The 25,873-nt window shown below is 42.0% G+C and overlaps 1 protein-coding gene across 2 annotated transcripts in view; it reads left to right on the forward strand.

Annotated features, from left to right (window-relative positions):
- GRAMD4 (GRAM domain containing 4) overlaps window positions 1–25,873 on the forward strand; it is an 84,960-nt gene that overhangs the window by 30,092 nt on the left and 28,995 nt on the right. For both annotated transcript variants that reach the window (XM_005242311.4, XM_055807925.1), the window contains exons 3-4: window positions 4,986–5,106; window positions 19,989–20,109. In XM_005242311.4, the coding sequence (XP_005242368.1) occupies window positions 4,986–5,106; window positions 19,989–20,109 (242 nt within the window). The remainder of the gene's footprint in view (window positions 1–4,985; window positions 5,107–19,988; window positions 20,110–25,873) is intronic.

Raw genomic sequence — 25,873 nt, forward strand, 5'->3', positions numbered from 1 at the left:
AATGTTCACTGAGGGAGACTGTGGCCTGAAAATCACAGCCTGTCCTTGTATTTGCTGGTTCTGGTTTGATTTACCTCTTGTTAACTTATGTCTTGTCCTTTTGTGCTGTAGATTAATTTATGTACTCTTAATGTGACAAGTGTTCCGTTTTTATAAAAGGGGACAAAACGTTCAGTACAGTGTACAGGCATATGAATGAACTCAGTGCAGAGGAGGATCATGTCCCCTTTGGCAAAGGGGGGGAAAGAACAAATTTGTGTCTAAACCCAGGGAGGTTCTGCACTGACCTGGCAGTGAAAATTGCGAGTCGAAGTGCTCTCGTACCTGGCATATTGTACTGAAAGCAGTCTACATATGCAAGTTCCGTGCCAGTGTGCTAGGATTAAATCTGAATTATTGTGGTACAGAAAACATTATTTTAATTGCTGTGCCAGTACAGTTCGGCTTTTCCTGAAACATGTCAATTAAAACCTTAAATGCTTCTGTATCAGTCACCTCATTTACAGTTGATTAGAAGGTATAAAGCGTGATGTTTGGAAGGTACAAAGTGGGATGCAAACATTAGTTAAGATATTAAAGTCTCTAAACCTGGCTAACACTAGATTTTTTTAAAATTTATGTAAAATGCAGCTGTGTTTTAGGACCTTGCCGACACGCGTATGCTTCCAAGAATAGCTACTAAGGATTAAGTATTCATGCAGATGCTTTTGTTCTTGAGCAGCACGGTTGGGTTTTCCCTTTCCTTACAGCAGGTAAATGCAACAGCCACAGGGAACCCTTTTGTAATTTGAAGTAAGAAAATGCACATGAAGTATCAGTTGAGAAACTCGAGAGGGTACAACCTCTCTAGACAAGCTCTGTAGTTTGTTGTATTAGTGAAGACTTTTTTTTTTTGGTGCTCAGATGAATGCAAGTTAAAGTTTTGTATTTTAAGCTACCTCTTCTGTGTCATGAACTGGCCGCTGTCAGGCCCTGAGGAGTGACTTGGGTGGATGGTTATACCCTTGGGTTTGCCATGCCGTGTTCTTGTTGCTCATCGTCCTCTGTGTTTGTGAACTGCTTCTCTCTAAGTTAATGACAAACTTGGAAATTAGACTAGCATTTTGTTAGGTATTCCTAGAGAAAAGTCGCCCACGTAGGATGTCCTGCAGGTAGAATAACAGGAGAGAGTTGGCCAGTTATGTTTCTGTGTGATGCTGAAGCTGTGCGGAGAGGACAGATCCACATCTGCTCGGTTAAGAAGTGACTTTAGACCTTTTCTGTGGCTGTGCGGTGACAGTGGTGTTGGCACTCGGTGCACAGAACAAAATCCCAGGGCTTGCAGGATGATGGGGGTTTGGGAAGGGAAGTCAGAGAACTCCCAGGCTGGGAGGTGCTGTCAGTAAAAGCCGGAGGTGCAGGTGGCTTGAAAGAGACATTTGTGGGGACATGTGGTTTCTCAGATCTGGAGCTGGATGTGGCTTGAAGCAGCAACTCTGAACTCTGATAGTGGATTAGAGGCAGTCTGTCTTTAGACAGAATTCTTCCTTTAACCCCTCTGCCTCTGCGCTCAACTCTGCATTTTGCTGGTTTCCTAGACAGTGCCAAGCCTTGTGTGTAGTCTTCACTAAGTAATAGTGATTGCCAACATTTTAAGAGGGCTCCTGTGTGAAATAATGTTGGAGAGAGGCAGAAGGAAAAGCAGAAATCTGTGGAAGCCTTCAAGGCTTTTACTGTGAGTCAGAAGAAGAAAGGACATCTGTACAGTACAGTGTAGTTTAATCCAGCTGAGTCCCAGCACTAGCCTACAGAGGCAGCAAAAAGGAGAAACTTTTACCCAACTAACACAACACAATTTTTGTTAACTTGAGAGTTGAATCAGGTATGCTAACTTCAGACAGAGGTACTTTTTGAAATCAGAGGCGAACAGCTGACCTCCGGCAAATGTATAGACCTTATTTCTTACCTTTTTAGCCTGTTAACAGAGCAAGGTTTGTTGGTGTGGGGAAAAAACTTCCAGGACAAAAGAATCATCTGCTTAAATGTCTCCCTTATCACTGTCCTGGGCATGCCAAGTTTTCTGTTGAGTTGTATGTAATTGTATGTCATTGAATTGTAATGAATACAATAATGGATCGTATTCATTAATATGTCATGGTGTCACTAATTTTGGAAATTGGGTGCTTTATTTTCCACCAAACTTGTATCACTGTGTGTCTTACTACTATGGTTAAGCCATTTTATTATTAAACAATAATTACATGATCTTGCTCCTAGTGTTCTTAGCAAGCACCCTTATGTTTTACCTTACTGGATATTTTTTTTCTTCTTTTTTTTTTTCTAACTTAGGAAGTCATTGTAAATTTTTTTTTTTGTTAGTTTAATGGTGTACCTCCTGATATCTAACACATCAACTGATGTCAGACTTCTTGGGTCCAATGCCTTCGCAGATATACACATTTGGAAACTGTCAGAATGAGTCCTGGTAACTCGTATCACTGTCCCCAGTGCTACGCACCTCTTGCTTTTTCCTTCACCCTGAGAGGCACAGTCAAGGTATCCCGGGCTTTAATTAATGACTTAACATCTCTGAAGAAGCAAAAGTGGAGCTGGTTCTCTAGATGGATTTCTGAAGTGTAGGTTGTCTCTGAATGAAATATCTTGAGTATCTTCAGTGAGAATGAAAACTTGAATATGCTTAGGTGTTTGCTAGCTCCTTTCTTCTCCCTCTCCTCAGCCTTTTGCTTGTGTCCTTGCCGCAGTGCATGGGGTTGGGGACCGGCGACTGGCTGGGCAGGATCCAGCTGCTGTCTAAGCAGTGGGCTGATGCTCAGAGCCTGGGCGCATTCCTGATGAGCACAGCATCTTGCTCTTTGACCTGTACGTGGTTTTATTTATTTATTTATTCATTCATTTTTAAGCAGTGGCACTGTTTCTTTAGACAGCTTCATACGAATTCCTGTGTACTGGGAGCAAAGATGGTCCCATTGTATCAGATGTGGATTATACAATGTAGAGAGCCATGCTTTAATGCTTGGGCAGCAATCTGGATTTCAGTAACACTTTCCTTGTGCCTGCCTGTGGAGTGTGTTGTAAGGGTACTGCTGGTTGACTTCATGCACACCATCCTCCTTGGGGCTCTCCCAAGTGTTTGGCAAGTGATAACACTAAATCTTGCAGCCTAAATATATATGACCCAGCTGTATAGGTAAGAAATCAACACAGGTGAGTTGCCGTGCCATGCTCTTCTGAAAAGGGGAAGCTGTTACTCTTCAGCCGTGGCTGGAGTGGTTGTAAATGGCATGTCTTACTGCACCTCTCTGGCTAAAGACAGGTGTGGATGGGAAATGTGGAGCACAGGGAGGAGGACGCTGTGCTGCAGTTCCCGGTGTGGGGACTGCCCTGGGGTCTGTCAGTCTCTGCTGTGGCACGGTTTGTGCCGGCTCCAAAATAGGAAGCAGCAGAGGGCTGCTGCAAAGCTAACGGCTTCTGCTCCTCCTTGGGGCCAGCAGCCTTGGCAGAGTGCTGTGTGGGTGTGCACTGCATTTAGGACTGGAGAAGGCATCTCTGCTTGGCACTGTATCGAGCAAGCCCAGGTGGGGAGTTGGTGCCAGGTAAATGCTGTGCAGTAAATGCCTACAGAGTGCTTGCTAATTTGCCTGTATAGAAAAATTCTGAGGCTTAAATTCAGCATCTGTTCAGCTCAAGCAAGGAAACAGATGCTTAATAGGTGTCTCCACACTGTTTTATCTTAAAAGTGTAAAATATTCCCAACAGTGAAAGTACTTTGCTGTCAGAGAGCTCTCGGCAGTTCTTTCCTAAAGCATAAAAAAAGGTTTTTTTAATTAACACTCCTGTAAATTAGTCGAGTTCATGTATATATATGATCTAAGCTGTCATGGTTAAATGTATGCAAGCTGACTTTTGAAAGCAATACAATTCCTGTATGTTTTCAGGGCTCAAATGAGGGATAGGGGAATGCATAAGAGAGGTAAATAAATCCCCTTTTGTCTTGAGATCATTTCTTAGATGTAGGCTTCTGTAATCTAGCGCTTTGATTTTGAGTTTAACCTGTTGGAGAAGCTCCTGTAATTCTTGTCGACAGTCTTTTTGTACCGGCTGGGGACAGCGCGCAGTGCCTGAACAACCATTACCCAAGAGATGCCCTCACCCACCCTTTCCCCTGCTGTCTGAAAATGCCTGCTTTATGAGAGAAAGATAGCATCACCTGCCTTCTGCTGTGTGGGCTTGGGGTTTTTCTGTGCTCACTTTGTGGAGGTGGTGGTTGTCACTGCTTTTCCTAACTAATCAAATTGCTCTTTAATTCCTGCATTCTGCAGTGTTTCCAGTTCTGAGTTTGTTCAAGGGATGCTGGTAAATCTGTCAAGACACACAGTCTCCTTACTCCCTCTTCTCCTGGTCTGCCAGGAGGAGCTTCTGGGGCACCATCCTTCAGCAGTAACTGGGCAGTACTGGAGGTGAGGGAGTGGGGGACCCCTTCCTTGTAGAGAGTTGTCTTCAGAATTACACGTTACATGAATGGATATTAAAATATACAATATATGTTTTTTAATGATTTAGTAAATATCTAGAAAAGTATTACTTTTGCTAGCCTCACAGTTTTATATGTAAAGTGTGTTGCATTGACCATTCATTTAATGGGAAGAGGAGAGGGATGGTATAAATACACCTTTTAAATCAGCAGAAGAAGGGCTAAATGATGATGCAGCACAACTGGTAAGGAGGGGGAAATATCTTTGTTTTCTGTAACTCCCTGAGGTTTCCAGAAGTGCGTTCTGTAAACCCACATGGGAGAGATGCTGTTTGATTAGCTTTCACTCATTTGTTTTGGTAATTTAATGCTGAATAAGAGGCATGCAGAGTTGTTGATACTTGCATGTTTCTCACATGGGTTCTTTACTGCCCAGAAGTCAGGTGATGTATTTAAATGACTCCCCCCAAAAAATGTGCCTCTGAGCTGTGAGTGTGTTTTGCCTTTCTTATAGGCTGGTCCAGGGACCGTCATCATGGCTTCAGGAGTCCAGGATTTTAACAGAACGGAGTCTGACAGACTGAATGAGATTAAAGGTCACCTGGAAATAGCCTTACTGGAAAAACACTTTTTACGTAAGTATAACATTAATGCTCTGTGGAAAGGAATGGCTTAAGGCTGCTGAAATAAGGCTTCTCTAAACTGCAAAAGCTGGCATCAGAATTTTGAGGTGTGGTGATCTGTGGATAGCGTGTGGGCTGATGCTTCCCTAGGAGGAACCTGAAAGCATTCACAGGGTTTCTGGGTCACTTGGATATTTTTTCCCCATTGCATTCGTCACAACATACTTCGCTACATGACAGAAGCTGCTTAGTTGAAGTCTTGATGTTGACATCTGCAGGTTAACTTACAATTAACTCAGCCTTTCATACGGTTGCAATAGGTGTGTTGTTGTCTAGTAGTAATCATAAGAAGAGATTTCTGAAGGGTGACCAATGCATTTCCTTGGCAGCTGTTTCAACAAGTCAGTCTTAAAACACTTCTCTTAACAGTATATAAATTACTAGTAAGTGGTGTAAGAAATAAAAATTTCAAGTGTTACTTGTTTGGGTTTATGCATATGTATATGTGTGTGTGTGTGTGTATACCAGAGAAGATTGTCATTCATGGCTAGAGATACCCGTAAGATCTTTGGGTTTTTATCTCAGCAGTTCTGAACTGCGGACTTGTAAGACAGGATGATTAAAGCCAGAAAAATGGAAGGCAAGCATTCCTTTAACTTGATAAAGTAGTCATCTCTGTAATAAATCAATGAGACTTCTTGCTCAGTAGCTTCCCAAAATGGTCATTTTAATAGATTATTTTTGAACTTCTGAATATGAGGGTTGTTCTTATATATTGGAAGCTTGTCAGATACTTTCTAAGGGGTAGAGGTAACAAGGCTATGGAGTCTATTCAATTTCTAGGTTATTATCTTCAGTGTATTCCTAGGGATTTGGAATTAATTTTCTGTGACTTGTTTATCATTTGACAATATTTCTTTGATATTTTTCCCTCATGTGTATGAGAGGGAGGCTTGATAAAAGAGACAGGGCAAGAATTCATAGCAAGCTGCTATCAACTTCCACTGATAATCTGGAAGAGGTATCATGAGTGGAATATCAAGCCAGAGCTGAAAGCTCTATAACTTGCCTTGTTGGTTTCAGTGATTTATCTGAATTCTTATTTAGCAGTGCAGTCCAGAGTTACCACGTACTCCTTCCATCCCCAAAGACTTATTGCTTAAGCTCCTGTTATGCAGTTGTTTTTTAAACTAGATGGTACATTTGTGATTTCCTGATGTCATCTGATGTGTAACAGAAACAGCAGGACTTCGAGGAACTGATTTCTGATTTGAAATAGGACATACTTTTAGCTATAAAAATATGATACGGTTCCCAAACACTTCTGTGGCTGGTGAATCCATTCTCAGTCCTTAGTATGTGCTTACAATAACTACGTGGAGCACACATTTTTGTAAATATTGGTGAATATTTTTAGTCTTCAGGTTCTTGCTGTAGTTGGAAAACCTTCAGGTCAACTATGTTACTATTCTTAGCTGAAACTTTCTCCTTTGCACAGACCTTTGTAGCAAATTCCAAGGTAACGGGTAATGAGACTCACCCTTTCATGTAAACTTTGAGCAGATGGTTGGAGGTTCAATGGGGTAGTTCAGCTGGGTGACATGAGTCAGTCCTGGGCATCTCCAGCCCTGACCGCTAGGTCAAGAGCTCATCACCAAAGCCTGAGGTTTGCTGTAGCTGCAGTTATGGAGTTGTCCTGACAAGCTAGTTGTAACTCTGTACATGAAAACAAAAGAATAAGAAACTGTTAGAGAAATAAGTGCAGTAAAGCTTATCCCTTATTCCCCTACACCCCATTAAAAATTTTGGGCTGAATTATGTAGCTATCTGTCAGTTGGATTAATGTAGGAGCTCAGTTTTTGGGTGTGGTTCCTGCATTCTTCTATTTTCTTCCTCTGAGTTAATGTTTTTTTGTTTTTTTTTTTAATACTAGAAATGCTTTGTTATTTATTTTCTTCCCAAAAGTGAACTGATGGTGAGCCGAAAAACATTCTTGAAAGGTGCAGTTTGTTTACTTTAAATTGCCCTTGGAAGAAAGACTGATAATTTTTTTTTTATTTTTTTTTTTTTTTACATCCTATTGCTGCAGCAGGTGTTTTTTAAGGAGGCTAGTCACTCAGCTGTATTTGCATACTATTTTAAATTATGGAATTCCTTAAGGACACCTTGCTATAATTGTACTTTTACATAAACCTTTTGCCACTTCCTTTTACTCCATTCTCTCCAGCGAGGTGTGCCAAAATCAAAGCAACTGCTAGTATGTAGGGGAAATATTTAAAGTTCCACGGATTTTCTTTTTAATGTGTTGAGTTTCTAATCATCAGCCTGACCCTGAGTTTATTTTTGCCTCTTCTATACCTCTCACTTGTATTGGTGTGTTACTAGCCAGGAGGTTTAAAGAGGAGAGGTGTCCTCCCAGCTATACATTATGTATAATGTACACATCTACTGACTTGTGTTGTGTGGGTCTGTAGTTACAGGTGCTTGGCTGAAGGAAGAGTGAACTGCTAGTCTTTAAACTCCATTCAGCCATTAGCAGGCACAGGTAAAATACGCAGTTTGGCCGAGTAGTATTTTCAGTGAAACACATCCCAACCCTAACTGTAACCTCTACGAGCTGCAGAGGAAATTCGGAGCAAATAGTTACTAGAGGCCAGCAGTTGTCTGTAAAGGGAAAATATCCTCATCTAAGATGCCAGATGAATCTCTTCCTTAGCAGAGATAATCTAAACATCTAGAGAAGCGGCGGCGGAGAGGAATTGCTTAGTGTGTTGCATAGCTGTAAATGCAAATAAAATGTGACTGGAAGTGCGAGGGGTTTAAGCTGCAGACTGAGGGGAGGATGAGGCACACAGAGGAAGGAATCCTGGATAATGACATCTTAAGCAAGGAGGGGGATCATCTGACTCTTCCAGCAAAAGGGCTAAAGCTGCTTTTCCTGCCTATGCAGGAATGGTCTTAATCTCTGTGATCTAATGGCTCCTTCTGAGCCTTATGACAGGAATGCTGAAAACGTGTGCGTTGGGTCTGGTGTGACTGTGTGATCAAGTGGGTTCCTGCAGAACAAGGTTTGAACGGCTGCTGAACGAAGAGTGCAAAGAGCTTGGTCTGCTGGACCTCCAAATGTGAGTGGATGGAAAAGGCTTTGTCTTGAAGCTCTCGCCACCAGAATCGTCCATGTCTCAAGGACTTTGTGTATTACTTAGCCTTGGTTTTAAAACGTGTGAACACTGCCTTGGTGCTAGCTGAGGGCTCAGGCTGGGAAGGCAACTGCTGGACTGGGGCAGCTAGGTTGATAAGCTAAGGTTAGTAGTTAAGTAAGTAGATAAGTAAGGTTAGTGCTTCCATTTCAAAACCTAGTTGTATCTAAACAAGAAATAAAAGCATGCTTGCTGCTTTTGCATTTGAAAGGCAAAACAATAGGCAGTATCTTTCTGAGTTTGCACCTCACTGAGGTAAACGTTCTGCTATTCTTCCTGTTATTTCTCCTGCTTATGGGAGGGCAATTCTGCAGATGCCAGCACTCTGGTTCTGGCGCTACAAAGTGTTTTGTAAGCACACGTGCACCCTGTGGTTTACATGAAGTATTAGGTAGTTCTCATTCAAGGAAGTTCAAGCCTCTTGCAATACTAATTATAGCAGCTCAGGGAAGGAGATGATGGTAGCAGCAGCTAAGAGTAAACAAAACAGGTGACTGTTAGAGAAGAGGGTTAGTCATGAACTGGTAAATTGAAGAAACGCCACATGAGGAAATACAGACCTCTCCCAGAAGGATTTTGCATTCCACTCTGTACAGCAGGCTGTGGCAAGAGTCTAGGGACTTACAAAACTGCTAGTTTCAGTTATGATTTTTATACCAGCATTACAAAAGAAGACGGGATTATGCTTCTTTCCCATTGAAGCTTCTACTCCTGCACACTCTTCATTCTCATGTGCCTTTTTAAACCATTTATATAACTAATTCCACAGTGTTTTCTCTGGCTTCCACTTTTTGGTATAAATGACCTCATGACTCTTTGTAAGAAGTGACCTAGCAGAATACCGACCTCATAAAAACAGAGCTCTAGAAAACCACGTGTGGTCCTTGGGCAGATGTGGGATGTTAGAAAGTGGCAAACCTTAGAGGCAAATGGTGGTGGTTGTGACCAGCAAAAAATGTGTGCTACAAAGTCCTGTCCTGTTCAGAAATGCTGATACCTCTTCGAACAGCCACAGTAATAGTCAATTTGTTGCATACAATGAAGCTGCATCGGAGTCCAATTACCAACTGTTTCAGAACATCCTTGGTGTAATTTTTCCTGACGTGAAGGTCAAACACCTGCTGCAGTAGTAGAGCTAGAAGAGGGTGAAGGAATAGATTCACTGATTCACTGCACTGGTTTTGCTGTCTTTTTACTGACCTGGCAGCCTATAGTCACCTTTGGTTCAGAAATGTTGAAGCAGAATAAAGAGCTGATTTACGTAGCAGATGAAGTCCCCGATAAGACACTAAGTGGCTGCTGAGTATATTTAAGGCACCCAAATACCATCTGTGGGCCATGGTAGCCATTCCTTACTGGCCAAGGATGCTGCAGCATGGGCTCCTAAATAAAGTATGCTGGTGCTGGTGAGCACTGAGACTGCTGTGGCAGTAGAGCTTACTCTGGGTTTCTCACACCCTTTACACTTCCCCCTAAGCCTCCTTTCATTCATCTTAAAATCCTGCAATCCCGAGTGCTTACAGTGTCCCTGGGAGATCTGCATGTGTCCCTTGAGCTTGTGGAGTTCCTCTGATGAGGGCTGTGGTTTATGTATGGTGACTGGTGGGGAGTCTTCTTGAATGTTTTCCTGGCAGTAAAAAGATACGAGTCCAGGCTTTGCTGCAGAGCTGTCTGTTCACCAGAGCCACTCCTGCTTGCTTTGTACTAGTACTGACAGGGTTTTAAAGTTTTTCTAGGTGTGAATTCTGACTGGGAGATTTCTCAGATACTATGGAAAGTTTCTTGAGAGGTGTAGGAGCGGTTTTGCTTATACCCAGAGATGTTCACATGATGCACCATGTGTATTGAGTTCATGTCTAGCCTTCCTGGGCAAAAAATGCTCCAAAACTCTGGCTTCATTTTCCTAGAAAGTTGGAAGAGGCAATTGCGAGCAGGTTCAGGCACTTGTCTGGGGCTTAAGAGACCTCAGTACAGACTAAGGAGGATTCAGACCTCCATTTCTCATCTGTGAGGACTCTACTCTGACTGGTGGAGGAGACAGGTTATGCCCTTGCTCACTTCTAGCTTGGCTTCTGAGAGCACGAGGTTCTTGAGACCAGGGAAGAGGGAAAGGACGCGACTCCAGCCCAGTGCAGCAGCAGGTTGGAGTCCTGGGCTGGTCCATGTTCTGGGCCCAGCTTGTGCAGTCTGCCTTCATCATGGGACAAAGCATGTAAATGGTGGTGGCATGAAGATGCCAGAACACTGGAGGCCCCAACCTGGGAGGATCACATGCTGTCACACCACCTTTTCATGGGACTGATTAACCAAAGTGCAGCACTGAGATGTATTGTTTTAGCTCCTCCGCCAGCTCCAAGAGGTGCCACCCATGCATTGCATCATGTACGTGGGGTGTGCTCTGCCTTCTGCCTTTTTTGCACGCCCGGCTTGGCTTTATGAATTGCAGAGTCAGTGTGAAAGCTCAGGCAGGGCAGTGGTCAGCACTGCTGTGACTGTCCCTTTTGTGTAAGTGGGCTGGAGATTTTGGGAGCCCCATGTGGAACGTGCCCTTCCCTGCTTGGCTTAGTTACACAAAAGCCGTGGAAGAGCCTCCTGCTATTCCCAAGCCAGACGTTATTTCAATGCTTATAGCCTGTTTCACTTCTGCCAAAACCAGAGAGTGAAAACAGTTCCTGCAATAACGACACATTTTTTGCAGCTCCCTTCATTTTAGATGGATTCTGCAACTCTTCTGGCATTTTTAGTCTCTGGAATTTCTGAAAAATTCATAGAGCAGCAGTACTTTTCATGATTTTTAAGCTGACAAAAGTGTATCTAGCAATAGAAAACTTCCCACTTGATGTTTTGAGAAGGGTATCTATCTCAGTAAGCTATTGATTTTTACGATACTTTGCATATTTTCAGGAAGCTTACTTTAAAATCCTTCCGTAGTGAAGGGGAAAAGATCCTGTGTCTGTTATAACACAATAAAGTTCTACTGAAAACACTATATGTAAATATAAAGTTACTAGTTGGTTGTTAGCATAACTGTTTTGTACATTACCATAGTAATGACATCTTAATTCTAACCTCAGCTGCCTGAAGTGGGACATAACAGGAATAGTGAGAGGATGCTACACCATTTTGCACAGAGGAAGAAGACCGTGTCAAATATGATGTGCTTTGTAAGTCAGTCTCCCTCATTACATGAAATAAAAGCACACTTCACCCAAGACTGCTTATTGAGGTGAAGAAAAATAGCGCCAGGGGAACATTAATTGCATGGAGAGGCAGGATGATGGTTCAAACTCAGCCTTCCCTCCACTGCTTCTGGATCAGAGTCGGCTTATTTTCTATCAGTGTGGAGAGAGCCCACGCTGCTCCCCACTCTGTAGGTGTATGCAAAGAGACTCAAAAACTGGTCCTCTGAAGCTATGCTTATTGTAAGTACTGGAGCAGGAGCTCTGCCTTTGAAGAAGCAAAGAGAGGCACAACGGAATGATGGTAACAAAACAACAACAACAAAAAAAGCAAAAAGAGGAATTGTTTAACTGCCAAACCTGTGTTAAGTTTCTTTTATGGCAAATTGTCGTGACTCTTTCAGAATATGGCAGGTCACTTCTTTGTTTTGGCGTGTGCAGGTAAACCATACTGAGCAGGAGAAAGGTTATAGTGATAATGTGGGTTTTATATTTAACGTTCGTTTCTCCACTTGACCAAAATGCCTATATAAAATGGGGTAGGGAGGAGGAAAACATACGCACTCAATAAATATAGCTCATCTTTAAAGTTTCTGTCTGATTTTTTGGCTTTTTATGACACAAAAATTCCTTTTAGAAAAATCTTTTTTCATTTTTTTTTTCTTATATGAAAGACAATTGTAAACAAGCAAGAGGCCTGACCACAAGGGAAAACCATTACACTGACAAAGCAAGGTGTTCTCAAATGCACAAAAGAAACCCCAAATAGTTCTTCCTTCAGTTTTCCTCTTTTGCTGACTTTTTTGGGGTTTGTTTTTGTGTCATCCCCCCCGCCCCCCCCCAATCTGATTAGCATTTGGATGCCTTACGTTTTGTTCCCATCCATAGACTGGTTGAGTTAAAAAAAAAAACAACAAAAAACCAACAAAAAAAACTTTTTATGTTTTTTGCATTATTTTCTTTGCATTATCTTCTTTTACACAGTGTAGCTGAGCAAAGATGCACTGAAGATAAAGTAGTTCAGGATGAGTCTTCTGGAACAATATGAAAAGAAGTTTTTGAGAAAGGAGGAATGAGAATTCAGAATTCCGGATTAATTGTGTAGCTGAATGTGTGGACAATGCATTTTGATCCCTGTGTACCAGTAGATCATGTGAGGTGTTGGATTTGGGGTGGTTTGTTGGGTTTGTTTGCACTCAGTCTGGATTTTCCTTCTTCCGTACAGGGGTTTCTTTGCTTACCTAGAACTTCTCACCAGTGAATAAATTAAATTGTTGCATGATGCAAAAAAATATGACAAATTCACTCATGCTGTGGGGAATTTCAGTATGACACCAGCTGCTAGAGGTTCTGGACGTGAATCAGGACTTGTAGATGGCTCTGTTCCTTCGAAGTAGCTAATGGTTTCACTGATACCTTAGACTGTGCTCTTAGAAAGGGGAAGCTGTAATTGTAATGTGTTGGGAATAGTTTTTGTGTAGTATTCTCTGTGGTGCTGTAACATCGGCTGCCATTCCACTCCTTAGCACTGTGCAGCATGCCTGACAGGTCCCTGCAGTGCAAGTAGGTGGTGGTTCAGAGGGTACTCCCGCAAGTCCTCCTCCTCGTGCTGGTGGGAGAGTACCTCTTCCTGACCATCGCCAGATGGGATGCTGGGCTCAGTAACTCTTTCGCCTCACTTGATGTAGCTGCTAAATGTTTGTATATGGCACTTCGCCATCTCAGTGTTGTTTTGCAAAATACCTGTGGCAAGATAAAGAGGAACAAAAATAAATTGTTCTCGCCTTTGTGTCTGAGCTGTCATAAAGAACCACCTCTGAATTAGGCAGTCTGAGAGCTTCTGCCTTCAGTTTAACAGGACCTTTACTACTTTTTTTAATAACTAAATGGTACAATATAAATATAATAATATATACATTATATTTTAGATATATATATCAGTATACATACAGTTATTTATCTATAATACAAATATAACATAAAATATAGTTACCAGAATGAATTTTGAAGAAGCACTTGGCAAAAGAGGGGTCAGTGATGCTGAAACTCACCATTATGCCTCACCAGGTTCACTCATGGCTTTTCTGAATTAAAAGCCATACAAAAATAATAATACAGGATAGGAACACAGGTTGGCTGCAGTCTGTTGGTGTGAAAGGGTTGCTGGACCTTTGCTGTTGTCAAAATAATATAGATTCCTGCTTTTCCAGCAAAGAATATGAGGACAATGTCCAGAAAAAAACAGTGTGGAGAACTTCCGCTTAAAATGTGGTCAGTTTACAGTGTTGTACTGAATGGTAATAGATCTGGTATTTTTTACGGTAGGAAGGAATTTCTAAAATTGTGATCAGGTAATGCCACAGTAGGGCTGCATCCCCCACCCTCTGCCCACTGTTGCTGCTCTCCATCTGCTGACATGATTCTCCAGGCCATCATTCAGCTCTGGAAGAGCTGTGAAGAACAAGAAGGCTGGTGTCTGTTTTGGAAGTGACCACCCAAGCACACAAGACAAAGGAAGGGTTAGACAGTCAGCCTGGAGTTTGGGGCTTCAGAAGAGGGGTGTTTAGGTTCTTCCTTCTTAAAACACTGAGTAGTCTTCCTAAGCAGGTGAGCTTCATGCTCCCCAAGTGAAGTGTAGAAGTCCAAACATGAAAGAAGACATGAAGAAGTGAGTTAAAGAAGAAAGGACAGCTAATGAAGTGGAGCTGCTAAAGTGATGGCTTAGGCAAGGCCTCGTCTTACGCAAGCATCTGGTGTGCAAAGAAGTAGAATATCTTGCAGTGTCTGGGATCAAAGACTAATGTCTTATCTGAAGTCTTTTACATAGAGTTGTGGTAAGTCTTCGGCAGTCTCCGTGGTTCTCAGGTCAGTGGTGGAAAGGACATAAGCCCTGGGGAAGGAGGTTAGAAGAATAACAGGTAACAAATAGGACACAAAAGCTGTATCCAGTTGTAGCCATGAATTGTGAACTTGTCTCCAGAGGAGTGTATGAATTACAAAGTAATTGTAAACAGGAAAAAAACAGGTTAGGGATTTCTGTTGTGGGTCCTTCCTCCATCACTGCCTGTTAGTCAGCGTTGTTTTTGCTTTATCAAAAGTGGTGGAGCTGTTCCATGTCTTTCACAGCGCTGCCATTTGCTGCTGGTGTTTAAGATAAAGACTAAAAGCTCTTCAATGCCTGTGATGATGAAAATAGACGTTTTTCCAGACTCTTTTAATATTTTGTTAGTAATGTGATATAGTTGGTTTACTTGGGACAAAGTTAAGGTTTACTTGGGACAAAGTTAAAATACTAGCTTTCTGTAGAAGGTGGGAGTCTGGCAAGACAAGAAGTTGTCTGTGCTGGAGAAAAATCCCCGTGTCTGGTTCAGTCAGCATGGCTGGCGAGATCCAGTTTGATGGTGTGTGGTTGGGATTTAGTGTGTTTAGAACCAATTAAACAACATACTTGAACTCTGGTGATGTTTGAAGGATTGCAGGGAGATTTGTCATAATCAATATAGACGTGGAAGGGTTATTTCTGTCTTGTTAAGTACTGGTGTTTCCCCGTGTAAATATGACGGGAATGCTTTTTGGCATTTCTAGTTTTTAACTTGGTCTCCTTAGATTTGATGCTAAACTGGTTTGGTAGCTAGAAACAGTGGTCTGCAATCTGTAGCTATGCTCTGAAAGAAATTTTTGATCACTTTGTCCCAGAGGTGGATTTTGCAACATACCTGTGGGCCTGTGAAGGAATGCTATTATGTAAAACGGCTCCTAGGAGACTCCCTAATCCACCTCCAATCCCCGCATTAAGGGGGACATCCGCTTTACTGCACATGCGGTACTGAATTAGAAATCCAACCTGCTGCCGCGCCTTACCATCATCCTTCTTTTCTAAATACTACTCAGATTCTCTTCAGTCTCACCTGAACTAAATACTTCAGTATTCCAGAGCTTTTTATCAAAACAATTCTTACAAGCTTTCTCAGAGGAGAAAACTGAAATTTTTCAGCTGCTTTAGTGGCTGGTGTCATACGATGATGCAGTGAAACACTCGGTAGCTTGTCTTTTAGCAATTACATGATACCAGCCAAACTTTTTGAAATGTTCAATCTTTGAATTTCAGTGGTCAAATCTTTATAGAGTTTCAGGTGTGACAGTTGTGTTACACCTAACAGAGAATAAAAAGATGTAGAAAACCTGAAGTGGATGAATTTTTTTGGAAATGTGTGAGATGCATTGCTGATGGTGGTCTTTCCTATGGGGTCAAATCTCCTAGGGCTTACGGTGCAGTAATATACAGGTTAATGTAGCTGATTGTTGCCTTGTCTTACAGACTTCTAAAGTTCATTTTAAAAAATGCAATAGCATCCAGATATTTTCCTGCTTTTCTACACAAGCTGACTTTGCTAGAGAGATTTTAAAGCATTTTTTTCAGGGTCACAACCTAAGGGGTTACCCAGCCTGCAGGTATATAGAGATTGTGACTGTGGGTTGGTAGAATTCAGTAATACACAAGGACACTGAGTCTTTTCCCTCTTAAGTTTCTCTGCTTTATTACGGACTGCCACAAATACCACAAAAAAACACCACTAGCAACTATACTTACGATTGATAAAGTGAATATATATTATACAAGTGAAAAAATTATATACATGTGTGTGTGTGTATCCAAAAAAAGCTGTTATAAACCAGTGGCAGCAACCAAGTAGGTGTATGCTATTACAGGTTGCTACAAACTTATCACTAGTGACGCAAACATCAATAATGTAGTAGCAGATGTAATTTGTGATAGATTACGTATGTGCACATATGCATATGTTTAGAATAATACCACTATCAAGCTTATTGGACAGATCTCAGAATGGGCCAAAGTGTCCCAGAGGAGAGGACAAACTGATCCCAGAGGGGGACCCAACTATCCCAGAAGTGGGAGGACAAACCAAACCCTCCCCAGCGGGGATCCAAGATCTTTTAGAAAGTTTGTGCGGAGAGTTCAGCCTGTTTAGGAAGAGAGAAGTGCATGCAGCACAGAAAGTTGTCAGAGAGAGAAGCTTCATTTTGGATAAAAATTAAGTCGTCCTTGTATCATAGGGAAATGAGGAGGTGTATGACACCACCACTTCAGCAGCTGATAGGTGCTGTTAGTTTCTGTTTTTTACCTGGAATAGCAAATAGATGTTTTCTGTTCTGTCTGGCCAATTTTTGTTTTTCCAGACAGTTTTCCTGTTCTTGGAGATAGAACAGCCAACGGCAGTTATGAAATCTTACTTTCTCAGAATGTTTTCCCCTTTTTCCAGGCTATTTTTCACCTTTTCAGATGATAAGTTGCTGTTACAGTTTCTTGTTTTTGTGCTTATCAATGGTATCTCAGGATGTCTCTGGTTTCTAGGTAGGTACCCAGCTGTATACTTTAAAGAGGCCAGCTGCACTTCTCAAGGATGCTGCTTCTTCCCAGGCCCACTTCCCAGGCTGTAAGGCATTTTCTCTGTCAATATTTCCACAGACATTTTCTGTTAGTAATTTCCCCCTTCTAACCAGATGAGCTTTATGGCTGCTCACATCACCTGCATGTCCAGTTAAGATGTGCACTTGGCCTCTTGTAATATTTTAATGTTTCTTGCCCAGCAGGAGGTCGGGAGCTGTGGTTGATATGCCTGGGAGGGAAATTATGGAAGCTGATTAGTCTTGGAGCTGAAGCTTGACCTTTTATGTTTTACCCTTTTGTGTGTGTGTGTGCAGGGGGGAGGATGTCTAAATTTTTATTGTCTGAAGATGAAGTCCAAGGAGCACTCCATTCCCATCGTCAAGGAGGATACTCATCTGTAAAGCTCAGCAGATAGATACCATGGTGAAATGTTCTTACAGGTTCTTTTCAGGGGTCTGTGACCTCTGCTTTTTGTAGCCAACTTCACTCATTCTGCTGGAGGACCCCTCACGGCCAGAGAAGTATACTCTGAAAGTTCAGTTCAGCGTGGCCAAATCGTAGGTTTTGTCAGGAAGAGAGCAAGAGCGAGCTCTACATGTGCCCTGCCCCCACTCCACCTCCCCTCCCCCCACCCCCACCCCTCAGCCCTCACATGGTTTCGGTTACCTAGCAAACTTTAGTGTGTTTAATTAACAAAAAGAGTGTTGGTTTTGTTGCTGTTGGTTTTGGGGTTTTTTGCAATGCCAGACCACAGACCAGACTGCTGCCAAAGCAGCAACAAATACTACTTTAAAGAGTTGGAGGGGCCAGAGCAGTCACAGTGGGGTGGATTTGAACTGCAGTCGTGGATGTGAAAGTTAGGAAATGCTATGAAATGTGAAGCTGTGACATCCTTAATGATGGGATGCTGTTTTTTTCAGTTTCGTTTTATAGTTCTGCCTCATTTTGTGCCCTTTAACTCTGCCTCTTTCCATAAAGCATCTCTGGCACTGCTTGTCCTTCTAGTGGTCAAGTTTCTGGGGTTTTTGTTTTTAGTAGAGTAAGATGTAGTGCAATCAGAACAACTGGAATTAAGGGAGCTGGAAGATCTGAGTACATTTTCAAGGGCATTGAGGTTAATTTATACGACTTGTGGTTTTCTTATGTACGCATAACGCATAGTCACTTCCTCCCTTAAAAAAGAAAAAGTGCCTAATGAAGAAATTTTTTCCATTAATGGTCTTGAGTAAATAACATCCCTATCAAGCTTTGGAACTCTTTGTGATATCTTCACGGTATTGCACAAGCTCCAGTGCATCTGAAGTGCAACAGATGTTTCCGCTCAGCTTGCTGCGTGCTCTTGTTCTGTAACCAGGCAAACCCTTGAAAGTAGGGTGAGCTAATTATAAACTTAGTTTTCTTGTTGGATTTAAAATTCCTTGTGGACACGTAATTGGGAACAGCTCCATGTATATGTATGCCCTTATGTCCGTATCTTTCCATTTATTTACAGGAGAGACAATACCTGCTGTAACAGTAAAAGTCCCCAACCCTACCCTCGGGAATAAATTTCAGTTTTAGTTGCTGGAGGATAACTTGGTTTCAGTGCTCCAACTCTTCTTTCCATTGTCACTAACAAAGCATCAGTGGGGAGATGACAGCACTCCTTTCTGCGTGGTGGAGTTCAACCTCTAGCCTCATGGTGGAAGCCATCATGTTGTCTTCTCAATTCATGTATCTTTCTCCTGTGTCTCCTCATTCAGTGCTCTAAACCTCTTAGTGCTCCAGGAATACAGATAATCTACCACCACCTAACTTGCATAGCAGATAAAATGATCAGAGATACTGCACAAGGACCTCCTGCAGAGGAGGGAGAGTTTTTCAGTTCCTCTGAACATTTGCACAAGGGCTTCAGACCTTCTCGAGATGCATAATGATTGAAGTCAGAGAGGCTCAGATACCAAAATTATCTTGAGTATCAGTGATTTACAGGGCAACATCTGAAAAGAGACAGAAGAGGTTGCTGTAGGGTATAACATAATATAGGAATCTTGTTAAATGACACAAGACCTGAAACCCTGTGTCCGTGTTAATAGTAGAATTAGCAAGTGTTTTCTGTTCTGGCTTCCTGCAAGCTTGAAACACACTTGCTGTTCTACTATTTATTATTGAGATTGAGCCTAAAAATTAGGCAAGAGACCAAAATGTAATGCTTTCATTTAAAAAAATAACCAGACAACAGAACCCCCACAACATTCTCAGTCTTCTTTTTGTCATGTCTCTTGTATTCCTGTCTGGGAAAAGTGATCAGTGATAGTGACCCCATTGTAGCTCTACAGTAAAATAAGGTCAAGAACAAGGATATTGCCAGTGACAACAAAGCAAGGTTAATTAGCCACAAAAAAGCCTTATACGTAGTTGATACTAACTTCTAATGAAAAAAGTTGAGAGAGTGTGTATGTGTGCTTGTGTAAGTAAATATATGTGTGTATGTATATTTATATGTAAATTATTACATGGAAGTTAGTAGGGCACGCTGTAACCTCAGAAAAGGGTAAAAATCTAGACCTAATTCCTCATCTCACAACCCCTTCTTAAAACTGTACGATACTAATGGGGCCATCTGACTTATATAAAAATTGAAATTGATGGATGGAGGCTATAACTTTACGTGAGGATATGGTTTTGGTTTTTTCCTATTCATGGACATCGGGGAAGAAAACAGATACTTTTTTTTTATTATTATTTATTGTTATGACCATTGGATTTAGCAATAGACAACCTTTGCTGCTGCTTATTTCTTTGGTGAATGAGATGTATGTCATGTTGTATTTAGATAAAGGTAACTTGTGCCAAGGGCTTGCTTTTGATACGTTGCATCTTGAAAAGAAAAATTTGAAGTTGTTTTCTCCTTGCTTTAACAGTTGTAACTGAACACTTTGTACGTGATAGAGCTGTGTGCTTTTTTATGAAGTTTTTCTGGCCCTTGACTGCTTGTTTTTTCTGGTGAACGTATTTGGTATAGCACAGATAAACCCCCATGCACCTAATCTGTCATAATTAGATTTTAATTTTCTTATAGAAATACTTCAGGGTAACTAAATCTTTTTCTCCTTTAATTAACAGAGGAGGAGCTCAGGAAGCTGAGAGAAGAAACAAATGCTGAAACGTTAAGGCAGGAGCTAGAAAAGGAGCGGCAGAGGAGATTAGAACTAGAACAAAAAGTCAATGAAGTACTTAAAGCAAGGTAAGAGAAATATCTTCACTGTAAGGCTGAAAGCCACTCGATATCTCTTGTCTGTCTCTGAGACATTCTGGTGAAAGCATCTGTTTCCAGCCTGGGCTGTCTTAAAATAAATCAGTAGCTCACAGAGAGAGAAGCTGTCTATGTTTTCCTGTAGAAGTACATCTTGCACACCCGTGTACACCCGAGTTACTTGACCACACATACTGCCCTAGCTGCAGAAGTGTCTTGGCACTTCTCTAATTGCAATACTCTTCATTTCACCTTTTCTGATGGCCTCCCTCTGGGATCTCACATACCTGGAGCTATCAGCATGCATTGTGTGCTACTGAACATCAGAGCCTTTGCCATGCCATTGCATGTGTTTTGCCTCTTCAAAACCTGTGTCATGTCCAGACTGCCCTGTCCTTGTTATTCTTGTTCTAGCAGCAGCAAGGACATCCCAGTACCACAGTGCAACCTGAAATGTGTGGGAGTGGCTGGCGTTTGAGCCTTCCTTGCCACTGCAATGAAAAATGGAAACATGCCTCCCCATACCCCTAAGTCCTTTCAGCCTTGAGAACACCCACCTTGATGATGCAAAGCATCACATTTGATGTTGTCTCTCCTTAGTGTGCCTAGCTGCATGGACTTTAGATCTTAAGACCACAGCAGCTGCTTGTTCATCCAGACGACTTGCATATGTAGCTGCCTGTGTCATCTTCCTCAGCAGTAGCTAAGATTGCTTGGCTGAGCAGTAGGATCTGTGGATCACCATCAACTGCTGTCATCAGGAGATAGTGCAGGAAAAGTTTGTAATTGTGTGTGATAAGCACTGCCAGTTACTTAGAGGTGACAAGTAAGAACAAACAGGCAAAACTTTGTGCTTGGACATGAGGTTTCCCAATGCCATACAAACTATTCCTGGCCTACTGCTTCCTTCCATACTCATCCTGAGTGTAAAGATGCCTTTCTGGTCAGGCCAGCAGGCTGCATCAACTGGTATTCTGTGGCAGTGGAAGTAGGAGCCTTTTATAGGAAGCATGAACCTAGTTGCTTTCTGTGGCCTGTTGACCTCCTACAATCATAGAATCATTTAGGTTGGAAAAGGCCTTTAGGATCATCAGGCCCAACCGTTAACCCAGCACTGCCAAGTCCATCATTAAACCATGCCCCTAAGCACCACATCTACAGATCTTTCAAATACCTGCAGGGACGGTGACTCAACCACGTCCCCGGGCAGCCTGTTCCGGTGCCTGACAGCCCTTTCAGGGAAGCAATGTTTTGTAGTATCCAATCTAAACCTCCCCTGGAGCAACCTGAGGCCGTTTCCTCTTGTCCTATTGCTTGCTCCTTGGGAGAAGACTGATACCCTCCTTGCTACAGCCTCCTTTCAGGGAGTTGTAGGGAATGGTAAGGTCTCCCCTTTTCTCCAGGCTGAACAACCCCAGTTCCTTCAACCTGCTCCTCATAAGCATCCACAAACACCTGTTTATAGGTGTATCAGGAGGTACACTGTTACCTTTTCACCTCCGTATCTGTTTGCGGATGTGTTATCCATGAATTTATTTAACTCCCCCCTTGACAGTGCTGGAGCTATCTAGCACTGGAAGCTGTGGAGGCAATATATCACAGAAGTCCACTCTTGACTCTAAAGAAGCCATTTCTTTTCTTTCTTTTTTAAGAGATTCTTAGTGGTTTGAAGAAGTGCCCCGTAGTTACGGAATTGTGAGATCTGGTGAATAACTTTTCAGCATTCAGCTTGTTTGCCACCCTTGATCAGTCCTTTTCCTCTCTTACTCTTCTCCTGTCCAAATTTAAGGGTTCCAGCTTTTCCAGTGTCTCCTTAAGATTACTCCATCCCTTTCATCAATTCATTTGCTGTTCTTTAACTGTTCCGTCTTAAGATGAAGAGGCTGAGTTCATGCGGTATTCAGAGTGTGAGGTCACCAAGGCTTTAGACAGAAGATGCGTTAGGCCTTCCCTCTTATCCTTGGTACCCAGTATGGTGGGGTTTTTTTAGCTAATGTTTCACACTGATGGTTTTTCAAAATCACTGGTTCCATGCAAGATCGGTCCACGTGCAGACTTGACCTGAGCTGCCAAGTTGCATGCTTAGAAGGGGCTCTGCAAGGTCCTCGTGGAAGAGTCTTGTTCCCAAGCCAGCCCTGTGACCATGCCCTGGGAAGGTGGACTGCTCTGATCTCGTGGGGTTTTTGATGACATTTTACTGCTGCTCTTACAGCTGAGACACGGGAGTGCATTTTCATTGCCTGTGCTGGTTGGCCTGGCTGTGTGCATGTATAACTTCCATTTTGTGTCTGGACTGGTGTTGCCTGGTTGAGTGGGCTGCTGGGCATAGTGGAAGAGGACAGACTTGGACCCATCCCCGTGCTGAGAGTATCTGTTCACTCAATAACAGCAATACAAAGAATAAGGATTTTTTTTCTACTGTTGGTAGATAAAAGTGATGCTTCAGGATACCTTCTTGCTCGTGACTGACTGCCTTGAAGGAAGTTGCTTGAGATACAAATTCCACATGCTACTCCTCAGCTCTGGCATTGAACTTTAGGCATTTTCCCAAGAGCAAGTATGCTTAGGCTCTAGGTCTTGCACAGGGAAGGGGCAGAGTGGTCCTGTCATTGCTGGTAGTCCTGTAGAAGGATGAGGAGTTATCTTCCTCTGCAGGAAGGTACCCATCATCCTGCCCTATTTTAGAGTAACGAGGATGGTCCAGGGTCTGATATGGCCCACTGCAGCTTGTGAGTACACGCGTTTTACAGAGAAAATAGTTTAAAGGTCTTTGTATATCAACATTAGTTTCACCATCTGTGCCTTGTTGGATTGTGGACAACAGCGAATCTCTAGCAGGTGGGCCATTGCCAAATTAAGGTAGGATGGCTTGTCCGCCTCAGTGTTCACGTTCAGATATCCTAAGGATTAAACGAGCCCTATTAGCATGGGTATTGCACTTGGGGATTATGTCCCGCCAATTATCCCCTTTACATGAGTTGTTTTCTAACTACTTTTCTTAAAATTCCAACCTTTTTGAGACAGGCCGGTATATGTAAGATAACATAATAAGACTTTGAAAAATTTCTAGTTTCTACCCAGAAGAAGAGAAATCAGATTGTCTATGGCTTTTCCTTAACTTGTGCTCCATTGCGTGAAATTCTTCACTGCTTTTTATCTTTTTGCACTTTACTGTAGACATTGTAAAATACTTTTATTAGGACTACAGGCAAAATGTTGGTTGGCACAATTAAATATGTAACAGGCCAAAATTATGCCTGATGGAAACTTAATTTTATTAAGCAAAGTAACTGCAGGAAGTTGTCTCTGCTAATGTCAACAAAACCAAATTCACCCTGCTTCGCAGTTAGGTAATTTTTCATACAATCTTTAAATAGCCTTTAATATAAACATGTTTGCGTGTACTCTGCTTTTTGATTACAGAAGTAAACTATAAATGAAAACCAAACCATGCTGTGGTGTAAGAAGGAAGAAATTATTTTAACAGTGGCAGTATTCAAAAGTATTTGGGAATTAGATCAATATATGTAGCTATAGAAATACATGCTGCAAAGTGTTCAGCAAGGAGAAAACAAGGAGCTAAAAATCTCCATTTTTTAAAAAAAATTATTTTTTTTAGTGAAGAACATGGGCTTCTTTCATTGAGTTGTGCACAGGGAGGAGGGAGGAGTGGAAGAAGAGGATTTTCAGTGGTTTTGTTTGTCATGGTGTTTGTTGTCTCTGTGTCTGAGTATTCAGAAACATCGTGGCCTCAGCTGAAGTTTCCCATAGATGCAGTTCAGGACATCCCAGCATTTGGTACGACAGCTGAAGCTTACTGACATTTTGCTAGTGGAACAATGCATAAATAATTTGGAATAGTCTGAGCGAGCAATGTGTTTAGTGTAAATTGTGGGCTGTTGCTGCCTTACTTTGCAAATTGTGAGCTAGCTCCATCACACAGGAAAACAAAAAAATAACCAAAAAAGTTTTGCAACAACACCTACCAGCAATCTGTGACTTAAGCAAACCTTTTTATTTGTATCATTGTAAACTATTTTTAAGAGGACCAAATAGACAATGCTTCTGCATAAGGCACTATTCTTTCTGTGCCGCTTATCTTGGTTAACTCTTCCTGGCTTCTTGTTAAATGACGACAGCTTCCACATGTGCAATGTTTTGAGTATGCCTTTATTTTTCACTTGGTAGATATGGTGACAAACTGCTGGTAAAGTAGCTCCTGTCAAGACTTGATTTTTTTTTTATGCCCGTGAACATTTAGATCTTGTACAACTTTGGATTGATGGCATTTCATTGGGAAGCTTTTCTTTTGTTTCAGAAACTACAGATTGGGACAGTAGCCATGTAAAATGTGGATGAGAAGGGCAAAAGCTTCTGAAGTGTTTGGCGTATTTTAGTGGGAAGGAGATACAAAACATATGAAAATGGTTTAACTCAGTTTTGTGTCAGCTCTTTGGGTTAAGAAGCCATGCATACCTGCATGATATCTCTTCAAACTAGGCTGTGAAAATACCTCCTTTATGCTTATTTTTGCATTTCTGAGGTGGGAACATGCTTTTGATGGAAGTGCTGATGATGTTTATGTTGCTTTGAGCAGTAAGAAGAATGTAACAGCTTTGACCGGCTTCCACAACAGCTGTCAAAAGAAGATGATGGGTTGTGAACTTGGAGTTAGCCTGTAGGAAAATTGCTTTTAGTAAGTCTTGAGAACATCCTGGCAGAGACTGGATCTGTTGTGTGCAGCAAGCCTGGTCTTCACAGAGTTGTTGGGTAGAGTCTGTTTAATTCACACACCTCAACTGCAACTGTATTCGATGCCTAATACGCACAAGCCAGAAATGTTTATTTAAAGTAAATGGCCCTCAGTATCAAGGGTTGCTTTTGTGTCGTACCTGCACTTACAAAAATAATGTTGTGGTGCTGTTCAGTGGGGCAGCATTGAGTGGATGCTGCATCAGTATGTGCTGATCATTTCCGAATAGTAAATGTGCACTGGTCAGGAACAGTTCTCACATTTCCCTGATTTTAATATATATAAAAAAAGGGGGTGGGGAGTGGTGGGGGAAGGCACATTTGTGGTTGTCTTCTTCATTGGCTAAGATTACTCTTACCTGATTTAATGAGCCTGTGCTATTAAATGGCTGCAACCTCTAGTTGTGTAAACATGACCTAACCTTAGGTTGGGGATCTGTTTGCGTTGCCAATCACACCCTTTTTCTGGTTGGAAAGTGTGATCCCAGAGGAATTCTTGCAGCTTGTTTTCTTTGGTGCAGGCTGCAGTTAGGAAACCTGCATAGGAACACAGCCTTTTGCATTGTTCTGGCGATCTTTTATGTTTTCCAGCCTTTTAACTGATCTCTGGCATGAATAGTGGTTCAGAAACTGTAGGAAAGATAATTCTTCCCCCCGTCAATGGTCTTGACGTACTGACTGGTTGAACATGACCTGGTTTTAGGACTGAGCTTCCCAGTGGGTGTGCAAGCCTAAACAATGAATTCTGAGCTTTCTGGCCCAAATCTGTCTGAAGTGGCTAATTATAACCTGATTCACAGGTGCAGTAATGAGGTGTCATTAACCTGATGATTCGTAAAGGGCAGGTTCTTCACAGGGAAGGAGTAAAAGGCAGATGGCAAGTAAGACAATGCCAAAAACATGAAACAAAAAAGCACCAAGAAGGGCTAAAGCCAAACTGTCACATGCTCCTGATGGAGCACAGCGAGGCTGCTGTCCAGAACTGCGTCTTGGTGAGAGTTTT

This window comes from Falco peregrinus, chromosome 6 (genome assembly GCF_023634155.1).
Source record: "Falco peregrinus isolate bFalPer1 chromosome 6, bFalPer1.pri, whole genome shotgun sequence".
Taxonomy (NCBI): Eukaryota; Metazoa; Chordata; class Aves; order Falconiformes; family Falconidae; genus Falco; species Falco peregrinus.